Source organism: Macrotis lagotis, chromosome 1, assembly GCF_037893015.1.
Source record: "Macrotis lagotis isolate mMagLag1 chromosome 1, bilby.v1.9.chrom.fasta, whole genome shotgun sequence".
Classification (NCBI taxonomy): domain Eukaryota; kingdom Metazoa; phylum Chordata; class Mammalia; order Peramelemorphia; family Peramelidae; genus Macrotis; species Macrotis lagotis.
In genome coordinates this window covers 591,782,676-591,806,908 of record NC_133658.1, presented here as the reverse complement: position 1 = coordinate 591,806,908, position 24,233 = coordinate 591,782,676, and the positions used below count along the sequence as shown (strand labels likewise).

The window sequence follows — 24,233 nt, the reverse complement described above, 5'->3', positions numbered from 1 at the left end:
GGTTCTTCTGCTCATATACCTGTGCCTGAGGCAGAAGTAGTCTGCTATTGTTTGTTCTGGGAAGAGGCCAGAGGAGCCCAGGGATGGTGTCCAAGGCTTTTCTGTACCAGAACTCTCCCCACCCCCCTTCCCTGTTATCAAGCTCCAGAGGGTCAGTGTGCCTCTGCTCCCTAGTTGACTCAAGCCCCTGCCGTGGAGCCCCACCACTGATCCAGCAGGTCTGGCTCTCAGACCCTCAGACTCCCCAGCTCCAATTCAGCCCCTAATCTGACTGATCTGGGGCTGTTCTGCCCTCTGCGCCCAGACTCACCAGTCCGAATTTGTACAATGCTGATGAGGGAGACAAATCCTGAGGTAGATGTTCTTTCTCCTGACTTTTCCTTTCTGGGTTTTATGGGTCGGATTTCTGTTAAAAGGTTTGTTTCATATGATAGATGGGGAAAGATCAGGAGACTTTAAAACTGTGCCTGTCTTCTCTCCGCCATCTTGGCCAGAAGTCGCTAAAGTTTTCATTTTTTATCAGAGCAAAAAGATCAAAGCAATTGATCTACAAAATCCTTCACCATGAACAAGTTAGATTTCTGTGACGTATGCAAGGAAAATATGCATTAGTAGAAAAACTGTAATTATATTGAGGTGTAAAACATCTAAAAGTCACATTAACATTTTAGTTGAAAGAAAACCTGTGTCAAAATATAACACTCGTTCAGACTAATAAAGTCCAAATAAACCCCTAGAAAGATTTTTTCTACATAATAAAAATTTATCTAAAATCAAACTCTAGTATATATACAACAGGAAATTGCAAGAATATACTAAAATATACATAGAATAGTAAACAAAGATGTCTTCTTAATAGTTTAAAATTTTCTAGCAATAGCAACAAATTAAGAGAAAAAAATTGAAGGCAAAAAGATAAGCAAAGAGAAACATATTGTTTAAATTAGAATATATAGTTGTTTCTTTTGATAATCCTAGAAAATCAGCAGAGAAATTAATTGAGACTATATTTTCAGGAAAGTTTCAGGCTATAGAATATACCCACAAAAATCACAACATGAGTTGACACTTGGAGAGTGTATCCCATACTAGGGAGCTGCCTTTCCTTCTCTGCTTCCTTTTCTGAATTGGGGTACTGGAAATGATTCTGGATGCAAGGCAAGTTAAGTGACTTGTCCAAGGTTGCATAGCTAGTCAGTGTCAAGTATCTGAGACTGGATTCAAACTTCTGTCCTCCTGACTCCAAGGCCAGTGCTCTCTTCACTGTACGACCTAGCTGGCCACTAGGTCTTTATGGCTCTGGAGGGGAAAGTGAGGCTGGTGACCTAGCACAGCACCTCCCCCCCCCACTCATATCCAGTTCATGTGCTTATCATGACATCCCCTCCCTGATGTTGTAGTCTTCTTTGAGAACAAAAGACAAACATCATCAGTTCTTCCTTCTCTACTATTCTGGTTCTAGTCAGCAAATCTGTACTATGGATTGATTGTGAAATATCTAGTTGGAACACAATCCCAAATCTACTACTTCCTTCCCTTCTTTTTTTTTCCTCCAGTATCAACTTTAATTCTTTTAAGGAGAATTTCAGGAGAATCCTAATTTATATGCTTTGTCTTTCATAAATTTAAGAAGCCCCTCTCCAGTCGAAGGCAAGTTGGAACACTTAACTGATCCCCTAAATAGATTTTTTTTTAAATTTAATTGAGGGAAATTCTAAAGTAAAAAATTTATTTTAATTGCCCACCTGTCTTTCAGTGGAATGCATTGTATTTGCTGGCATCATCTGACTCATGATAGCCTACTAGTTAATTCAAGATATTTGAATTTTTTTATTTGAATAAGTCAAAACTCATCATGTAACTGCAAACTATTCTTTTTTTATCAAATAATTAACATATTTGCAAAATTCTTAGAACTGAAGTGATCACTGAAGGTATTCCTATGGGCCTCTCGTAATTAGCAAGATTGCTTAATTGATTGACATGTTTGTTTTCTGTGAGGTGTGACAGATAGATGACTCTAGCTAAGAAAGTATATAGCATGTGCAATTATTTTAGTGGCAATATGTGTCCATAGCAACAGCAGTTGAATTTAACTAAGTTTAAAGGGAAAAAAAATACTTTGAGTTCATGTGAAGGTTGATTGCCCTAGAGAAGTTTACAAATCCTTTACTGATGAAAATGATTTCCCTTGGTACTGAAACGTTTTGTTGTCAACTCAACAAATACAATTGGCATTTTTGTTGTTGTCAAGAAGGGACTGGTCAATAAGTTTGTATTATGAAAGATGTTTATATAATCCAGTTCCATTCTGCCAAAAGCAGTTAGCTTTTTGTCTGTAATAAACAGTAATATTTTCAAGTTTTTTTAGTTCCCACAGTACATCCTTAGTAACTCACCATAGGGAAAGGTAAACTGACCTTCTTACCCCTTATCTAGCTTATGGTATGATACCTTGGATAATATTAAACACTTTATCATCTTGACCGCCGATTTGATACCCTGGAGAAGGTCAGTGAAAATGTAGTTAGTTTGATTTTGCTATACTTGATTCATCTGAAACCAGTACATATTCCAGAGGCAAGTTTATTATTTTTGAAATAATAGCAGGATGTCTTTTATATGTAAAGATGACACTCTAGGTTCAGCATAAGTAGGATATGACCTTGGACTTTTGTTTTATTGTGTATTTTCTAATGGGTTCCACTGAGACGACACTGTTTTATTTGAGTCACCAAAACACTTACAGGATTAGTCTGGTGGTTTATAGATGTGAAAGCTAACAGAACCGGGATGATGGGCAATCTTCAGAGGATAGAAAGGTACATTAGAGTGGATTGGAGAATCAGTGCTAAGAGACATGTTTTGGACAGGAAAACTGCTCAGCACTTATGTACAATAATTATCTATAAAGAGGCAGAGGTAACTGATTTTATGAGTAATCTAGAGCTTAAATATAGTGTATCTAGATACATTTCTTTTGTATAGGTACTCTGGAATCCTGTGCTTTCTTGCTCTGTCCATAGCTCTGACCCAGTTTTGTCCATCACCATTTCTTCTGTAGTATTCAGTGGGTGTTATCCATCGTTCATATGAAAGTCAGTCTCTGACTGCCATGAACAGTGAAGCTCTTGGCTTAACATTCCCTACAAGTTTCACTAGATAAAATGACTGTCCTTTGCCATTATTTACTCCTAATCTGGTCTTCCATAGTTCTATGCAGTTTCAGTTTGCCTAATAACTCTTGCCTAACCCTCTACAACCCTTGGCAGGTGGAGTACATCATCTGTTTTTGTATTTTTTACCCAGAAGTATATTTCATCAGGTGAAGCCTCCCCAGCAAAACCTGTTCTATAATTTTAAGGGAATTCAACTGGCTACACCTAGCCCACAACCCTTCCAAGAGAGTCTTGAACCAGAATAAAATGTAATTGGGAAGTATTTGATTAAATAAATAAAAATGTAACAAAACATAGATAATGTTATATGTAGTTTTAAAAGTTAATATGTACCTACAGGGATCTTTAGAACTAGTTTAAGGGCTCCCATTTCTATTTGAGTTTGACACCACTGCTATGTATCTTGGTTAGTTCTAATGCACAGTCAGAAATGAGATACTGGGGGCAGCTAGGTGGTGTAGTGGATAAAACACCGGCCCTGGAGTCAGGAGTCCCTGGGTTCAAATCTGGTCTCAGACACTTAGTAATTACCTAGCTGTGTGGCCTTGGGAAAGCCACTTAACCCCGTTTGCCTTGCAAAAACCTAAAAAAAAAAAATGAGATACTGATCTGAATTTATCTGTGACACCATAGTTCTCTCTGACCTATGGCCTCAAAGAAACTTGCCTAGCAATCTACAATGCTTCTTTTAACAAATTCTTTATCTACAATATTATGTTCAGGCATTGTGAATTTTATAAGTTGATGTTCTCTCTCCCCAACATCTAGGCAATACTCCTCCTCATCAGTACTTCCTGTTGTTCTTGGGGCTCAGGAGAGCTCCCAGTTCCCCTAGCACCACTCTATTTCCATCTTGGATCACATTTATCCCTCCAAAATCAATGGGAAAATGTTGTTCAGAATACTTAGGATAACTACTTGAGCTATCAATAATGGGGGAATAAGGCTTGGAAAAGAGAACTGCCCACCCTATCCTGGGATGACAAAACTCACTCTTCCTGCTATATATAAATCATATTTTAAAAGTATGTGACTTTGTTGGTGAAGCTACTCCTATTGTTTAGATTGCAAGTCCTCCATGACCTAGTAGGTGATCTTTGAGAGTTGTTGTGGTTGAAATATTTGCTACCTTGCAACCAGTCTGATGAACCCTTCCAAACACATCCGGGTCCTCAGAAGACAGACATAATAGTTTGTCACAGGGTCCACAAGTAACACTTTTCTAGATTGGTGTAAGATCTGTCAGATTTTGTACCTTATTGGTACAGCCTATAGGAGCCTTACCCTAGCTCCACACACCAGTGGATATTGGAATGGGAATGACATCAGTGGAAGAATACTGATAATAAATATTCAAAAAAGCTCCAACCCAATATAATTCAAGACTTCTTTTTGGTCTCAACATCAAATTGGTATCACTATGTAGGCTTTCTCTGTGTTTAACCCTCAATCCCACTGCATGACTGGCCTATCACCTTTTCTGGTCATAGCTCTCTGGTACTTTCTATTCTTTTGCATTCAATTTATAATCTACTGTGACCTATTAATAACTACTCTGTCTTTCCATTGCCTTTTGGAGAACCCTTAATTTTGATTCTTTAGAGATTGTGGTATTATATAACCCATGCACCCAACATATTTTGACCACCCTCTAGAGGCATGCCCACCTTTTCACTGAAGTCCTTACTAGAATTTATATCTTTGCAATGGTTGTGGATGTAATTATCTTCATGGTAACTGGTTTTTTTTGCTCAAGTACATAATAAACAGTACAGTGCCTATATTGCAAAATGACCAAATGTCCCATAAACTATTTCTTGTATTTAAAAACATGGTGCAAACAATTCCTTTTATTTACATTTCCAAAGAGAACTTATGAGTTATTCCTTCATTTTGCTGTTAACTTACTTTTTTGTTTCAGGACTTCATTTTATTGGTAGAACATTAATATTGATTTAATCCAGTTCTTAACATTTAACATCAATGTGTTGATCATCAGAAAAAAATCTCATGTTTAGAGTACCAAGAATCAAATTAATGTCTGTGGACAATATAACATACCCTCTGAATACTGCTACTCTCAGCCCCCTTATCACCATCACTTCAGAAGCTAAAGAATGCTTGAATTTTTCTATACTTAACTAAACTACTCCTTGAACAACAGTCACAGACTATTGCCAGGATAATACTTGAAACCTTTTTTGCATGGAAAACTTTGCAAGGCTTTTCATTCATTACAGTGAGGCATCACAGTAAGTTTTTTTTGTAAAGAATAACACTAATTCCTATTTATACAGTGCTACATGGCTTCAAAGTACTTAAATATATAGATCACCATAAACCCATGAAGCAAATTGCACAAATATTGTTATTCACACTTTACATATGAGAAAAGGGAAGCCTATAGAAATTAAGTGACTTTTTAAAGGTCACATGTCTACAAAGTGGGACAGCTGAGAACCAAACTAATGTCATCTGATCTCAAATATACCACAAAACCTCATGTGAGGGAACATGGTTTGTTGTTACATTATGATGTATGATTTATTTTATCTATCTTGATTTGAATTAGGCTCTATGAGGGCAGGTGTTCACATATCCACTTAAATTTAATAAAATTCTTTATCTCCTAATGCTATGATCTGTGCTCTGTGAACACTTATGTTCTTGTTGATAACTAACTTAAGACCTAAAATAGCCTATCTATACATAACAAGACTCTGTTTTTAATGCTTAGTTTCTATCAATATTTTTATAAATTGTCTTATTTATGAAGATATACCTTATCTTAGGAACATATCTTATCTCTTATCTATATGAAGATATAGATGACATATTTATCAATAAGTTTCTTTATGTTGCATTAAGTATATAACATAGCCAAAGTAAGAATTTTGACAGTATCATAAAATTGAATTCTTAGGATCTATAAAAGGGTTATTAACATTTTTAAGAACAACTTGTACAATTGCTTCTCATTTGGTTGGTCTAACAATATTTGCATGCAGAGTAATCTGGTCATAACAAGCTTGAGATATAGTGTGGGTGGGATATATCTCCTTGTTTCAAAAGAGTGATTTAGCATACGTGAGGAAGAAATATAAAAGAAAGAGCCCTATTAAATGGCATTTTTATCCATCAGCTTCACACTCAGTTCTTATTCAAATGTTGCTGTAATTTACAGTTTCTGGTAGCTTTGAAAAAATTGGATAGAACCCCAGGTTTCCTATGATGCTATAGTTAGATGGTTTAATGGGTCTAGAAATTATATTTTGCCAAAATGAAATAAAATTTTGAAAGGTTTGTTCATAGTTGTGAATAATGGTTATATTATTCTGATATCGACATAATGATGCTGTTCTTATGAATAGCTCAGAATACTTCACAAATAAGATCTCATTAAACTTTACAACATCCTTGAGAAGATCTTAGATACCTTTTACCTGCATTATTTTTGCTCTGCATGTAATACTTCTGTTGACTCAAATGTAGTGTTAAGCACTAAGAAAGAGGCACACTAAAATAATAAATCTCCTAATCTTTATTACGCAACTGGGATAGTCGAGCTATGAATATCTTTGTGCCAAGACTAAAGAACTCTCCTTGGTTCAGATAATTTAGTTCATCCCCAACCAACAGATGGGGGAGCTAGATGTTGCAGAGAATAGACTGTCAGACCTGGAATTATTGTCCAAAATTAAAATCTGGATTCAGATACTTCCTAGCTGTGTAATCCTAATGACGTCACCTAACCCTGTTTGCCTCAGTTTCTTCATCTGTGAAATGAACTGGAGAAGGAAATGACAAACCACTACAATATTTCTGCCAGTAAAACTCCAAATGGGGTCACAGACAGACACAACCAAAAAATGACTAAATACATCCAACAAACCCCACTACCCTGGACAAAAGAAGTTTCATTTCTGTTCATGGCATTTCTCCTGGTAGTTTATCAGGCAGCACATACCATATCCACTATTCCTCAGCCCCTTGTGAAGCCACACTGACTCTGTAGATTACTCTCTTACAAGTGAAGGATCAGTGTGTTAAGGAGTTTTCTGACAAGAGCTAGACCCATGAACCCAGTCCTGCAGTTCCCTAAGATTTCAACAGGTATCCTTGGACTCCTAGGGGATAAACTCTCCCATATAATCCAGAAGATTTCAGTCAGCTTTAAAAGCACTGGACCCCTCTGCCTGATATATCTTAGCTGGAATAGAATCAGTTGGTGCTTGCCACACAAGAGCTTAAAGGTATGCAAAGCCTCTTCTTTAGTCGAAAGTTTGACTAGAGAAGGATTAACTTCAACCTGAGGTACATAGTCAGTGACTTCAGCTTTGGTTGATGTTGTATTGAGAACACCTGGGAAGTGTTCAACTTATCTCTCCAGGATCTTGTCCTTATCATTATTCACTGTGGCTCCCTTAGGGCTGAATAGTGGAGATGCACCATAAATCTTTGGCCCATAAATAGCCTTCAGAGCATCATAAAAACACTTATGGTTGTTACTGCCAGCTTTTGTCCTACCTTGCAAGTTCCGAGTTCTTTGGAGCTGGAAATGGTACAGTAAGGTGAAAAACAGTTTGACCTGTACTGAGTATTTTTTTTTCTTTTTAATTGCTTATATTTGTTGAAATTCAGAAAGAGGACAACCACTTTTACTCTCTTGAATTTAAATATTACCATTGCTTTGGGGTATCTGGTATTTTTCCCTGAAGTTGCAGGAAGATAGAGAAATAATGAGGGACTCTCTAATATCCTATAGTAAACTTCCTTGTATTTATTGGTTGTGGCAATCCCATAGTTCAGGCCCTTATCACTTCTTTGCCTATATTCTTTTTGCCTTGGTACCTTCTGGCCATTTCAATCCATGCTTTGTAGAAATGCCAAAGAAATTTCCTTATGATGCCTGATCCTACTATTCCCCTACTCAATAAACTCCAGTGGCTCCTTATAACCTCTAATATAACCTCTTGTATCTAATTCACTAACAGACTTATACTAATTTTTGTTCAATCCTTCTTAGGAAAAATTTTTTTGCCATATAACATGAGATTATTTCAGAAGATCGAAAGAGTTGAGGACCCAGCCAGTAGTGATCAGATGTGATAAAGTGGCAGTTTCCTGTGGCAGACGTAGTGAGCATTTTCATGGGAACCACTGTATAGACTCTAATTTCACTTAATCTATGGCCTAGACCAAACAACTTTATACAAGAAGATGCATGTGTTCTGTGGTGCAATACTGATGGATGATAGAAAGTAAAACTATTCCATTCCTGTTTGTAGAAAAAGATAGGTCTGTGATAAAAATTGAAACTTGTGACTAATGAAAAGATAATAAAAGAGTATCTATCTACCTGAAATTAGTTTAGATCCATCAGCTTGGACTAATTACATTCTCAGGGTCAGAACCTTGTCCTGTCAAAGCATTGCAAGGGAGGAAAGTGAGTAAAGGCTTTCAGTCAATTGAGGTCAGAACTGCTTTTGAGACCCTGTCAGCAGCTAGAAAGATCCAAAGATGACAACAGGTCAAGTGGAGTGAAATAAGGTGCTAGACAGGGAACCCAAGAGAAAGATGCAAAGGGACAGCAAAAGGAAGCAACCTAAGTAGGAAAATGGAATTCAAGACATCAGGATCAAAGTTACAAAGAAATCAGATGTTTTGAAGTTAGGTCACTATAGAAACAAGTTGTTATGTTACAGTTTATTGATTATTTATTTGATTGTGATCCAAAGGCACAGGAATCTTCTCTAACTTGAGATGTTAAAGGGATCAATATTAGAAAACTAGAGTTCTAATACCAAGATTATTAAAGAACTACCAGATCTATTTGTCAAGCCATAGTGAGTGATCTTTGCAGAATCTTGGCAAATGCAAGAGTTGACAGAGACTGGAAATTGACAAATGTATAGATTTTCAAAAAGAGAAGAAGGTGGATTCTACCAGTCTTCAATTGTCAAGTTAGATGCTGATCCTCAGAAACATTTAGAGTGGATTATTAAATGGTTGATTTCTAAGCACATAGAAAACAAAATGATAATCACTAAATATAAGCACAATCTCACTGAGAACATTTTTCCAGACTAACTTAATTTCTTTTTTTTCCATCATTATTAGTTGGATAAATCAGTATATCTAAATTTCATCTGTGCACTTGACAAAGACTCTCTTAATATTCCTTTATAAATCTTAATATGTAGTCTGAGTTATAAAAATAAGTGGAATTACAGGACCTAAAGTATTAGTTAGTAAAAGTGTGTCAATGTGAAGAAGGGACTGGTGGTATGTTACAGGGCTTAGCTCCTCTTAACATTTTTATTAGTGATTTATCTGAAGATATAGATGGCTTACTTGTCAAGTTTACAGATGCTATAAAATGAAGAGGGATAACTAGATGCATGACAAATATCAACTTCAATGCAAACCCCCAAAGTCCCACTCCAGATCTGCCTATCCTTTACCCTGTGCCCTCTTGAACTGCTCTATAATTAATCAGCTTCCTTCATTTTGATCATCTTCTCTTGTTCCTTCTATCTTTTGAAATTCACTGATGGACACCTAGATAATTCTGAATCCTTAGCCATCTTTTCCAGGTCTAGCTACCTCTTCTCATACTGCCATTAATCCCAGTGGATGGTTAAGAATACCAGACTTCATCACTATAACTCCGCAAAATGGTTGCCTAATTGAGATTCTGGAGATTATCTACTGATCCTCAAGATATTCTCCCCTCTGTTCTCAAAAAAATTCAGGACTTTCCTCACAGTATTCCTCTCTGTCCTACCCTACTTCTTTCTAGGGTATTTCAGTGTACATGTTGGTGCTTCCTCTGTAATTTCTCAGTTGCTCAAACTACTCCTCAAGAACTATCTCTCCCCTTTACTTGAGCTACACACTTAAGGTAGTCACACATTTGATTTTGCCATTTTCAAGAAGTATTCTCTTTCAATATCCAAGAATGCCAAAAAATTTTTATCTGATTATATTTAATTATTCCATCTTTCCTAATGCCTTGCTATTCAGAAATAATCCTCCCCATGACATCCAATTCCTCTTATTTTATCAGTACTTTCTCAGGCTATCATCCCTGTTCTAACTACATTCTCTTCCTTCACTAATATTGAATACTTGGTAGTTCACCTGTACCCTATCCTTTACTCTCAAATCCTCTGTACCCTCTTTCCTATTGCTAATCATGCTAGAAGTCATGAAACCATGACTTGAAACATGAAATCATATGATGGACTAGGTCCACAAATTAATTATCTAATCTCAACTAGACCTTCACCACAGAAAGTAATATTTTTAATCATCTCTAATCTATTTTCTATCCTTATCTTCACAGTAGTATTCCAGACCTTTTCTTCTCTCTTTGAGCATCTTTTCCTTCACTGTCAGTTATATTTTAACAAAAAAAAAATTATCTCACTTTCCTCTGACTTTATTTTATACATGGCTGATCCCTTAATTGCCAGATTCATTGGCCTTTTCTCATTCTTCATTCCTCCTGAGTTCATTGTAGCATTTGACACTGCTCGCCACTCTTCAGGATACCTCCTCCAGGATTTTGTGATATTGCTTGCTCTTGGTTCTCCTGTCTGATCCCTTAGTCTCCTTTTCTAGATCTCATCCAGATCATGTAACCCCCAAGGTTCTGTTGTAGATCTCCTTCTGTTTTCTCTGCTTCAGTTTACCCAACTGTAAAACTGAAATAGTAATAATGATAGCACTTGTCTTACAGGGTTGGTGTGAGGATCAAATGAAATAATGTTTGTAAAGTTTTTATAACATTCCTTGTACATAGTAGGTGATTAATAAATGCTGTTTACTATTTCTCTCCAGTCCCCCATCTATCATGGCCCATTATAATAGCAAATAACTGTAACAAATTAGGAGTCCATCAGTTAGGGTATGATTAAATTATTATGCCTGAATATTGTGAAAGGATCAGTAGTCTCCCTAAAGCAGCTTCCTTCCTCCCATATACACAAAATATAGAAGCATTGCCTAAAAACGACAAAGGTGCCTCTGATTGGCCCAAGCTTCCTGATATGACTTCCTGGTCATCTAAGGGAATAAAACATCCCATCCATGTGGAGTCTGAGCCTCTCAGACTTAACAGGTACCTAAGACTACAAAATTTGCCATATCCTAATGACTAGACATATTTCCATATGGAAATGAAGGTGCCTGCATCCAGAAAAGCTAATTGTATCCTTATTCCATGTTGGAATATATTACTATGTTGAAACCTTCTCCTTTGTCAAATATTCAATTATTTGCACATACCTTATTTCATCCAAAATTGAAAGGGAAGTGAGAGAGTTCTCACACCAAAAAATAGAATATTACCATGCTGTAAGAAATTATGAATATGATAAATATAGAGAAAAGGAAGACTCACATAATGATAAAAATGAAGTAAACAGAACCAGGAAAACAATATGCATGATGATTAAACAATATAAATGGAAACAACCACAACAATAACAACAACAGAATCAAAACTGAATGCTGAAAAATTATAATAACTAAATTTGATCCCATATAAAAGATGCAAGACTACGTCCCTAAATCCTTTGCAGAGGAGCGAATTACTGCATGCAATGTTAGATGTTTTTCAATGTATTGATTATTTGTGCTGAACTTTTATTTCTTCCTTATTTCTGTTTATTATAAAAGATGGCTTTCTGGGAATTGTGGGGGAAGGATTGCAATAAGAAATTAATCTGGGGTGGCTATGTGGCATAGTGGATAGAGCACTGGCCCTGAAGTCAGGAGTGCCTGAGTTCAAATCCGGCCTCAGACACTTAATAATTACCTAGCTGTGTGGCCTTGGGCAAGCCACTTAACCCCATTGCCTAGCAAAAAGTAAAAAATAAATGAATCTGATATTTTAAAATATCATTAAAATTCATTTTATTTTCTAAATAGGCTTCCTATTTAAAAAGACTTCCTGTGGTTACTGAATTTCATTGTATTGACAATATTGAAACTGCATCTGGTTGGTCATTTCTCAGGAATGCTATAACAGGGATTCAGCAGGTCAGGGAGGGTTTATATTAAAATTGCTTCCCATGTTCCTTCAGACTTCCAGGTTCTGTGATTCCTCTGTTGATGCCAAAACATCCAGATTTAGGTTAAATATTAATTTATATAGCTGAATATTCATATATTTCATTGTATCTGAGTATTAAGTACATATTCCAAAGATATACACTATCATGTTGAATTTTTACCCTGCCAGTCACATAAGTGATAAATAACTACTCTTTTCATTATTATGAGAAACTGACTTGAAAAACTGTTGTGGCAGTGTTTATTGAGTTCCATTTTTTTCTTTTAGGTGAGATGTACTGCTAAGCCAGATTTTGATGCTTCTAACAAAATGAGCTGCAAGATACCAGTTATTCTCCTTGCCTGTGGCTCCTTTAACCCCATTACAAATATGCACCTGCGTTTATTTGAAGTGGCTAGAGATCATCTTCACCAAACAGGTCAGCAAAATAAATCTTTTGCTGTTGACAGTGCTATTTAGATTTCATAAGGTTGACATTTTAGATTCTTTCAGTTTAAGCTATTATTGTTAAAACTACTGTATTTGGTTTGTAATTTACATCATCTCCAATAAAATGTGTGTGTGTGTGTGTATATATATATATATATATATATTATATATATAATATATACATAAATGTGTGTATATGTACATATAGATAGATAGATAGATAGATAGATAGATAGATAGATAGATAGATAGATACATCCATCCCATTTTCAGTATTTTTTCTAACAGGTCATATTCTTATCTTTGTAATTATATAATTTTAGTAAGTTTATGGCAGTTATTGCATTGAATGCCAACAAGAGGTTAGGTACTTCATAGAACATTTGATCCTGTCATTTCAATTCCAATTTAAAATACGTAGTAAAATTAGAAGATAAAATATGTATTTTATAACTCCTATCATAGGATGAGTACCCAAGCACATTAATTGATGAGGATATTGACATTTTCTCTTTCGTGATCAAAACCTTTTCAAAAGTCACATATAAAGATTTAACAGTCACACACACATACACACACACACACACACACACACACACACACACACCTATAGACCCTAAAATATATGCTTTGAGAATAAGAGGCAAAATCCATGTTCATTTTTATGACTCCAGACAAATTCATATAGACTGATAGACAGAAACATATATACATACATACATACATGCATACATACTTATCAATACATGGATAGGTATATAGTATAAGTAGTATAAGTAGACAGATATATCCTAGATACATAGATATATAGGTACAAACATAAATACATGGATATATATAAATAAATACATGTATAGACACGTGAATATATAGATACATACAGAGATATATACTTGCAGATACATGTTGATGCATACATGGATACATAGTTAGCCTATATAGATACATACATACAAATATGAATGCATTGATATATAGATTGATAGATACATAAATGTATATATAGATACATAGATGGATATGTAGATATAAACAGATATACTTAAAAAATCTAGTTATAGTTAGATGCATACATGGATACATAGATAGCATCATAGTTAGATAGATGGATGCATAGATACAAGAATAGATATATAGTTACAGATGGATACCCACATAGATAGCTGAATACAGATAGATTTGTATGTTTGTATATTTTTACTATTGTATATATTATATATATATAATATATATCAGCTTCAATCCTACTCAATTTCAGTCCCTTTTTTCATTACATATTTTTAATCTGGACTTGGGAGTACATAGGAGGGACTCTATTGAAAACCCCTTCTTAGTTACTGTCAGTTTTATTGAGTCTCCTAGGACACATTTAAGTTATATGATTAGCTCCTACCTAGTATGTGGCAAAGACAGAACCTGAACCCAGTTTTTCTGACTCTAAAACTTGCCCTCCATTCATACCACACTGTCTCTCTCTCATAAGCCATCTCAACACAATCCAAAATGCCTGACATGATTGAGCACATTTAGGTGGATCTCTTTCATCAGTGTCAGGGCATTTCTGAATCATATAATAGTGATACTAATAAGTATTTTTATATTCAACAAATAGTTTGTTGTACAAAAAAAAATGATTGAATCATGATATCAGTGTTAATCATTTTTCCAACCTCCCAAAAGTATCTAATTTTACTTGATTCCCTCCAATGGATCTATCTTATTCTTTCATTAACCGTGTTATAGAATTTGGTATATACAGATATTCCAATAGCAAAATATAACCAAGGAAAAAGTAATATTAATAACTCCAACAAACTTAAACATAGTAAAAAGTTAAAGTTAAAATAAGTTGGATAAAAATATTTAGCTCAGGGGCGGCTAGGTGGCATACTGGATAAAGCACCAGCTTTGGAGTCAGGAGTACCTGGGTTCAAATCCAGTCTCAGACACTTAATAATTACCTAGCTGTGTGGCCTTGGGCAAGCCACTTAACCCCATTTGCCTTGCAAAAAAATATAAAAACAAAAAAACAAAAAAAAATATTTAGCTCAGTACTTTCCTGTAATGAATCTGTATTAAATAAAAATGTTTAAGAATGATTATAATCAATCAATAAGCAAATCAACAATTTTCTATGAAGAACTTAACTAAGTTCTACGCATATCGTGCCTTGCACACAATATGAATACAAAGAAAAAGCAAAAATATCTCCCTTGTCCTCAAAAAGCTTGGTACAGTTAAATTGATTTGCTCAAAACTACAACATATTCAATCCCATGGCAGATTTAGCATGTTCTGTCATGTCTTTGTTTTATGCATTCCATTAGGTTACAGAATATGTGCATTTTCAAAGTATACAACAAATTACAAAACTACTTAAACCCATAGCATTGCTACCAGTCAAGCTAGAAAAATATTATCTAAGGAAATCCCTATGAAAATCTCAAAATAGCACTGAAAGTAAATAAAATAAGTTTCAAATCCAACAAAAAGTGAAGTTTCTCATGTTTCATATTTGATCTGGAGAGTCTGAGAGAATAGAACTCTGTGCACTGCATTTTATCATTTAGTTTTCAAATCCTCATTATAGCAGCAAGGTTCAACCTAAAAACATCAAAATGGACACATATTAAATGTAGGCTCTATTTCAAAATAGTTTAGTTGAAAATTCTTCAGAGATTCTTTTGATTTTAAGGAACTTTGTAATGTTGTCCCAAGCCTAATATTCTTTCCTGCTCTAAAACTAAGAGATTTAATGTGTTTTATATAATGGATCCCATTGATATTCTGGTAAAGTGTATGGGTCCCTTCTTCAAATGTTTTTAACTATATAAAATAAAATTTATTGGCTGAAAAAGAAAACCAATTGTATTGCTTTAAGCTGAGTTTCCTGGTTTGTCAAAACCTTCCTAACCTTTCTCTTTTATATTCATTCTGTCAATAACATTTATTGAATGCTGTACTTGACAATAGGGATCTGTTTCTGCCAGCAAGGGAGAATATTTCAAGTACATAACCTTTGGATTGTGTGAGATATGTTTATATGTGTGATTAGGATACCTACAATGAGATACCACAGAAATGAATTCATAGTCACTACCAGATATCACAGTCCTTGAGATATGAGCAAATATCTGAACTTAGACAATTTCTAGGCCACTAAAGAAAATAGTGGTGTTTAATGAGTGCAATGTGGGTGTAAACAGTGTGTTTATATAATAAAATGAGGAATCAGGAAGCTTGGGTTCATGTCATAGTAATCATAATAATCATAGTAATTTTAATAGAGAGAAGGGGAGTTTGACATATATTTGAAAAAAAGATTAAAAAGAAAAGTCACAAGATTGAACTGAGGGAATATACATGTTTATAGAATAGAAAGAACAAGAATAGCCAGTGGAGATAGAAATTGATTTCACAGTCAAAAAGGTGAAAGCATCAGATTAATGTAGTACCAGAGAAACAAAGGAGTGAAACAGATAGAAGGAAGTTGACAATGTCACATATCTAAGAGCAAAGAATAAAAAAAGTCTTTGGATTTATCTAGTAGAATATCATTAGTGACCCTTGAGAGAAGAGTTTCAATAGGGTAATTGGAATGAAAATCAGATTTCAGGGGTTAAGAGTGGACTGTACTTCAAAGGGCAATTATCAAAATAATTTTCTTCTAGTTAAAAAATAGATCAATTGGTGGAATAGATGAAGTATATGACATGAAAGGAAATGAAGATAATAGCATAACATATGATAAATAACTCCAAAGACTCTTTAACTTCTAGGTCAAAGATTCACTATTTATTAAGAACATCTAGGAAAACTGGAAAGTAATTTGGCAGAAACTGGGTTTAGAATAACATCACATAGTACACCAATATAAATTCCAAAATAGATTCATGAGCTCAATATAAAAGGTCATATCATAAACAAATTAGAAGAGCAAAAAAGAAAATACTTATCACTTCTGTGGGTAGGAGGAGAGTTTATGACCAAACAAGGGATCACAGAAGAGAAAAGAAAATTTTTGTTTGAAAAAAATTTTGCACAAACAAAATTAAAGTGTCTAAAATTAGGAGGGAAATAGTTAATTCAGGGAGAAAAATCTTTTTATCGTGTTTCCCTGGCAAAGTTTTCCTGTGGGACTGATTAAAATATATAAGAACTAGAGCCATGTTACTATAGATAAATGGTAAAAGAATGTGAGCATAGTGCTCAAAGAAGAAATCTAAAATTGGACAAAAAAAAGTTGTCCAAGACACTGATAATAAGAGAAATGCTCATCAAAATTCATACACATAAAATCAGACAAAAAATGACAACTTTGGGAGTTGCTGTGGTGCTGGAGAAGGAAACACATATATCATTAGTGGGGCCCTGAATTGTTCCATTCATTCTGAAAAGCAATTGGATCTATACCTATACACTCCAAATTTCCTCAGTATTCTCAGTGAAGCATAAGGCAAAGTTAACCTACTGAGAATGAGAGAAGAGTTAAAATTGGATCCTTTCTGTGTCCTGGACTACCTGCTGCTGTTTCCTTGTCCACTTGGGTAATCTATACCTAAAATATTACTAAATTGTCTAACCCCTTTGATCCATTGATAACTCTATTAGGCTCACTCCTCAAAGACATCAAAGAAGGAGGAAAAGAATCCATATTCAACAGTATGTATGTCAGCTCTTTTTTGTAGTATCAAAAAACTGGAAATTCAGGATTGTCTATTAGTTGGGGAATAACTAAATAAATTATGATATCTGAAATGAAAGGAATACTAATGATAAAAGATACTGTTTCAGACAAAACTGGTAAAATATTTCTGAACTGATGCAAAGTGAATTGAATAAAACCAGGAGACCAGTTTATACAATAATAATAACATTGCAAAGAAAAGCAACTTTGAAAGACTTGAATATTGATCAATACAATGACCAATCACAATTTCAAATGGCTGGTAATGAAATATTCTAACCCCTACCTGAAAGAAAGATGATAGACTTATACAAAATGGCAGAAAAGTCCAATGTGGTGGGGCTTGTTTTGCTTGACTGTTTATAACTAATACATACGTGAAATGGTAAATGATAGAATTACCAAAATAAAAGCAAAGATTAAGAAAATGTAGTTATTGAAACATTTTAAATGCATAAAAATATCATATTTTAAGGTCAGTAGAAAATCAGGACAGCTTTTAAAAGAACATTAAATTTATTACATGATTAAAATAAAAAGCTATTCATAATAGAGGTTTTTTGGTTTTGGATACAATTCTCTTTTTCTGTTATGTTATAGGAATATTTTTCCTATTTGTATTGGTTAAATTTGATTTTTTTTTAAAAAATGGAACAGAAGAGTGAGTGCACATAAAAAGCGAAAGTACTCATGTAGATCATTCTAAATTGATTTGGTCATAAGCACTATCAGTGTCAAAGAATTGAGGTTTTTTGGTTTTTGGGTTTTTTTTAAGATAGAGAAAGCCAGGGGGCGGCTAGGTGGCATAGTGGATAAGGGGCAGCTAGGTGGCATAGTGGATAAAGCACCAGCCTTGGATTCAGGAGTACCTGGCTTCAAATCCGGTCTCAGACACTTAATAATTACCTAACTGTGTGGCCTTGGGCAAGCCACTTAACCCCATTTGCCTTGCAAAAACCTAAAAAAAAAAAAGATAGAGAAAGCCTAAACATGATTACAGACAGAGAAGAAGGGACCAGTGAAGGAAGACAATATACTTGGTGGAGAAAATGAACAAAATTGATGATGCAAGGAAAGAGAGAATGAGAATAAGATCACCAGTCTTAAAGGAGTTAGACATAGAAAGGAAGAATGGAAATTTTTCTCCTAAACAATATGAAAAGAAACTGGATAACCAGGTAATTTAGTAGAAAGAGTAAAAGTTTGCTTCAGTTTCCATATCTGTAAAATAAATCGAAGAAAGAAATGGCAAACCTATTCCAATATCTTTGCCAGGAAAATCCCAAATGGGTCATGAAGAGTTAGACAGGACTGAAAAACAACAAACAAAAACTGTGGGAAAACAGAGGTGAATAGGTGGTGTTAGAAGCTCGAAGAGAGAAGTGTTCACTCCAAATTTTCTCAGTATTCTCAGTGAAGCATAAGGCAAAGTTAACCTACTGAGAATGAGAGAAGAGTTAGAATTGGATCCTTTCTGTGTCCTGGACTACCTGCTGCTGTTTCCTTGTCCACTTGGGTAATCACTGACCTAAATGTAATAAGTGAGCCACAGGGTGTATTCTGCAAATTTCACCTTCCTTGGATTGACCTCCAATTTAAGAAGTTGAAAATACCTGGCTTCCTTAGTAAGTATAACAGCCTAACTGGAGTGATTAGATCTATTTTATTTAGTATTCCTTTATCTATATGAAAAAGCAAAAAACAAAATTTTATCTGATATTTTTATTATCATTCCATGATATTTTATGAGACAGTTTTCTAACTAGCATGTCCCATGTGCTGTCAGTGCTGTGAAATGTATTGCACCATAAAGATAACAGTACAATCTAAAACTATCCTTTTCTTCTTTTCACAACTTAAGAAGAAAAAAAAATGCTTTATTGCTCCCAATTTTTTTCCTCTAAGAGTTCAAGTTGAAATTGAAGAGTATTTATTGTAATAACATTTAAACTAACAATTTTCATTGGTGAAAGAAAATGTGTACTCCCTAGCGTCTGATCAGTGTCCAACATGATGAATTTCACAGTAGCTATTGCTGTGACTTTAACTTTGATTTTCCATTACAAAATGTATGTTGAGAGAATTAAATACCTCATGATAAGGTGGTGCAATATAATCTAGAGATAAGGTTGAAGTATAAGCCATAATAATTCCATTTAAGACTGCAGCAGTGCCAACTTCTATGCTCCTGAGCTTTAGAGGATACCATGAAACGTAAAATAAATATTCTGTAAACTCAGTATGTTATTTTAATATTGAACTGGCTCAGAAAGTTTTTTAATCAAATAGAGACATTTAATATATATTCATAGGTAATTTTTCAGGCTGTTCTGAAGCACTATTCATTTACACATTTCCAATTTAAATGACTTTCTGGAGGAGACTGATTAGAAACATTGAATCAATGATGTTCAAATTCTAGCAGTCATTCTAGACTGATTTTTTTACATTTAGATAGAGGGCTTGAGAATTTGGGGGCATAATTATTTTATATGAAATTCCTTAGGGTGTCAATTTTAACTAACAACAAGCCAACATGCTTTTTTGCCTGCATAGTTCTTACCTGATAAGTTACCAATTAAAGGATAGTTAACAGATTTAGAGCTGGAAACTATCTTGAAGATCCCTTCAACCTTGTTTTACAGATAAAACCTTAGTCCCATAGAGATGTGATGACTTGTCCAAACTCTCACAAGTGTAATAAATAAAAGATTTTAAAAGTTGTTCTTAGGAAAATATGATTTTTTAATGCCCCATGCAATAGTGCTTTGCTGTAACACTGCTCTTAGGTTACATGTTTTGGGACTATTTAATATTTAAGTGCTTTGTAACAATGTTCTTAACTTCTTCCTTTGGACCCCATTCAACTCTAACCCCTGTTCTATTATTAACAAACTCTTCTTTATCCTGAATCTCTTTATATACTTTCTCCATCTTCTTGCCCTTATAGAAACCTAAATCTCCAGAAACTTGGGCCTCCCTGGCTATTGCCTACAGGATTAGGGCTCTTCCCTCATCCCTTCCCTCTCTCATACCTCAAATTTCTGGCTCAGGAAGAAGAGATAAACTCCTTGCTTCTCATCTCACTTACATGTTGTTACTTTACCAACTTTGCTCACTAACCCATCCTGTTTGTTTATTCTATCCATCAACCATCTCAATCCTTGTTGCAGTCCTATAAACCTCTAGCTAATTCTCCCTCTTTTCTCAAGTAACTAATCCACACTTTTACTGTTCACCTTAATTTTAGCCTCCATAATTGGTGACACATTGATGTCCTCTTGAATGCCCTGACCTTCCCTTTCTTAAACTTTCAAGGCTTCCATTATCATTTCACCTCAACCATCCACAGAAATGGTAATACCCTTGATCTTTCCATCACCCATAACTCTTTGAATCCAAAAATCCCAAACCCCTCAATCCAGTCATAACTTCATAGCCTTAAGTTCTCCTCTTACCTCAAAAACTATTCTCTCTTCATCATAACCTCCATTTCCTCTACCTCATTTTTTCAATCCACCACCCCTACTCTGACCTTTGTTCCCTATGTTGATCCTATTCAGCCTGCCAGTTGAACCAATTTGAGCCTGCATTATCAACTACCCTAGAATACCAGACCTTCTTGTCCAATCTCCACTTGTTTTACCAAATCTCAAACCAATTGTCCTCATCATCTACATTCTCTGCACCTATCTATATACAGGCCACACAGTTCTTGTGTTCATACAATAAGGGTTCCTTAGGGGGTTTGGGGAATGTTCTCTTCTTGCCTTGAACAAACAGATCTCCATTTTTTAGTTCCATGTTAGCTCATGATGAGTTAAGTATTCTCCAGTACTCAGGTAGCATGTATCTTATGACTCAGCACCTCCTACTGAGCAGTAGGGTTGGACAGAATCCCTACTCTAATTCTCTTGTCTTTCAGTTTCATAGCTTGCTCTGGGGCTTGCCCCTATGGGCCAAGTAAACAGCCCTGGGACTGCTTCATACAGATCCACACAAGAGAGGAAAAAGAGTTGAAACACTCCTAGCACAGCACCAATATCTCTGGAGAAAGTCATGTTACAGTGCCACCTGGATCCATTACATATTCATATCTAATATTGACTATATTGTGATTGTTACATGACAGTCCTTTTATTCTTCCCTGATACTATCTATTCCAAACCCCCTTTCTCCTCCAATCTCCTATAATATTTCTCCACATGTCCTATACTTCAAATAAGGTAAACTTAATTCCTATTTTACTGAAAAGGGAACATAGGTTGCAAGTTCTTTCTTCCCTACACTGCTCCCCTTATCTCAATCTCTTCTTCATTCACTCCTCCTTTACTAAAGTCTTTGATGAATAGGTATTTACTCTCTTTGTTTTAGTTAACCTATCTGTTTATGCTTTGATTTTCTGTCTCCTTTCACCTCCTTCCATTGATCATCTTCTATCTCTTCAGTCTCTTTATCCACTGAATCATTCCCATATATCTACAAACATGCTCAATTATCACCTATACTTAAAAGGATTGTCCCCAGATACCCAGAGATTTCTTAAGGCAAAGATAACTGACTTGACCAATAGCATATAGTTACTTAGTGATGGCAGAGGAGCCAGAATCCAGGTCACCTAGACCTATTTTGGAGTAATGAGAAACTTAATTTTTGACTAATTCACCAAGAACTATAATGCCATTCCTGGTGTAGCAACTAGAGAGCTGGCCTCAAGGCTAGGAAACACAACCTGGCTTCAGATCCTACCTTTAAAATATTTTAGCTCATCACCCTTAGAATTTTGAGTATAGGCAGCTCTTTAAAACCTCCTAAGTTGCAGCCAAGTTGCTGACTTGTATTGATAAAAGTAGTTTTCAGAGGTGGGAATTCCCTCTATCCATAAAATAACAGTCTAATATTTATTCCTATCCCCTACTAATAGGGAAAACCATCTTCTATTACTGAATTCAACAATTCCATCCAATAAACATGAGTGGCTATTGCTTTGAAGATGCTATACTAGGTTGCTGACAATAAAAATACAAAATAACATACAGTCTCTGACCCCTAAAGGAACTTGCAATCCAGTCAGAGAATTACAGTGGAGAGAGAGAAATCACTTCTAGGTATAGAGACGAGAATTAAGTGCACTAAAAATCTTCTCCCTTTGAACAAGTGCCTGTGCTAGGAGTGTTTCAACTCTTTTTCCTCTCTTGTGTGGATCTTTATGAAGCAATCCCAGGGCTGTTTACTTGGCCCATAGGGGCAATCCCCAGAGCAAGCTATGAAACTGAAAGACAAGAGAATTAGAGTAGGGATTCTGTCCAACCCTACTGCTCAGTAGGAGGTGCTGAGTCACAAGATAAATACTACCTGAGTACTGGAGAATACTTAACTCATCATGAGCTAACGTGGAGCTAAAAAACAGAGATCTCTTTGATCAAGGCAAGAAGAGAACAATCCCCAAACCCCCTAAGGAACCTTTACTGTGTGAACACAAGAACTGTGGGACCTGTCCACATATTTTAAAAATAGAGGCACTATGTTCCAAGGAATGTTCAGAGGCACCAGTGTGGACTCTCTATATAATAAAGGCCTAGATGTTAGAACACTACACCTTAGTAGGTTAGATGGCAAGCATATGCTTGTGAGTGGGAAAATCTTAAAAGCTTTTGAAAACAAGGATTTTTAATTACTCATATATGATATACCATTGAAATTAATATAAAACAGTCCATAATCCATGAATCTGTGTCATGTTCTTGAAATATGTTTCATATTGGTGGAATTCATAAATTTTTTGGCCTTAGAACAGTTTTCTGTCAAAAATTATGAAGCTGGTAATGGGAACTGGTCCTTCTTATAAATCAATGAAAAATCATATATCATGTTCATATTGATATTAAAATCTATCCCAAAATTATTTTCTCTCCATGCCACAGTCTAATATTATAGTTCAAATGCCTTAGACTCAGTTTGAACTAGTCCAGAAATGGCCCATAGGCCCTATTTTACATAACCACCAATATTACCACCAAGAATTTAATCTTGATGACCCATGCAGTGCAATTGAAGAATTAAAAGATTTACAAACTGATTATTCAGCAACATTTCATCTTACTGAGTAGAAAAGGAAGCTAAACTACTTTAATTTTGTCCATAAAACTATGTTTAGCTGCAGCATTTAACTTAGTGATGACCTATTTTACAGAATCCCATGGCAAATCTGAGGCTATATCCTTCAGTGTAATGATAAGTATATAGAAAAAAAATTATTGAAAAATGACAAGGATGTTGTTAACACATCATCAAAGTTCATTGAATTGCTAAAGGTATAAAGTTAGGTCCCACCTGAATTTCAAAAATAGAATGAAAGATATTAACTATCAACAAAATACTTTTCTTCTCAGATCTCCATAATATACTTGTTTTTTTATAATGTTTAATGGAAATATTGATGTCTGATGATAGGAAAATATCTTGCCTTAGATAAATATGGTCATTACATTTTCAGGAGCAGTCAAAGAAGATAGTACAGAATGTGGTTAGGGAAAGGGAAATCAGTCAATGATAGTCAACAAGAATTTGTTAAGTGCTTACTATATACTAAGCATAGGAAAAGTGATTAAACACCTGAAAAGCTATTTATAGGAAAACTTCAGGCATTTGTAATGAGTTCATATAATTAATGTATAGTAATTATAGGTGAAGATGTTCATTTGATTCAACCTTTTTTCCAAAAATCCTTCCATTAAGTAAGTGCAGATGATTTTTGAAGTTTCTGGATGCTCTCAGTTGAGGACTCAAGAAAACCATAGAACATTTATCTTGCAAAGTACTACCATATAGATTTGAGTGGTTTATTTGAGTCCAG

General features: G+C 34.9%; 1 protein-coding gene across 8 annotated transcripts in view; it reads left to right on the top strand.

Moving 5' to 3' along the window:
* The window catches only part of NMNAT3 (nicotinamide nucleotide adenylyltransferase 3), a 208,491-nt gene that overhangs the window by 87,428 nt on the left and 96,830 nt on the right, over positions 1 to 24,233 (top strand). For all 8 annotated transcript variants that reach the window (XR_012474120.1, XM_074214891.1, XM_074214890.1 and 5 more), the window contains one exon: positions 12,529 to 12,679. Coding sequence is in view for 7 of the 8 variants with exons in the window: in XM_074214891.1 (XP_074070992.1) it covers positions 12,571 to 12,679 (109 nt within the window). In the remaining variant the exon portion in view is untranslated. The remainder of the gene's footprint in view (positions 1 to 12,528; positions 12,680 to 24,233) is intronic.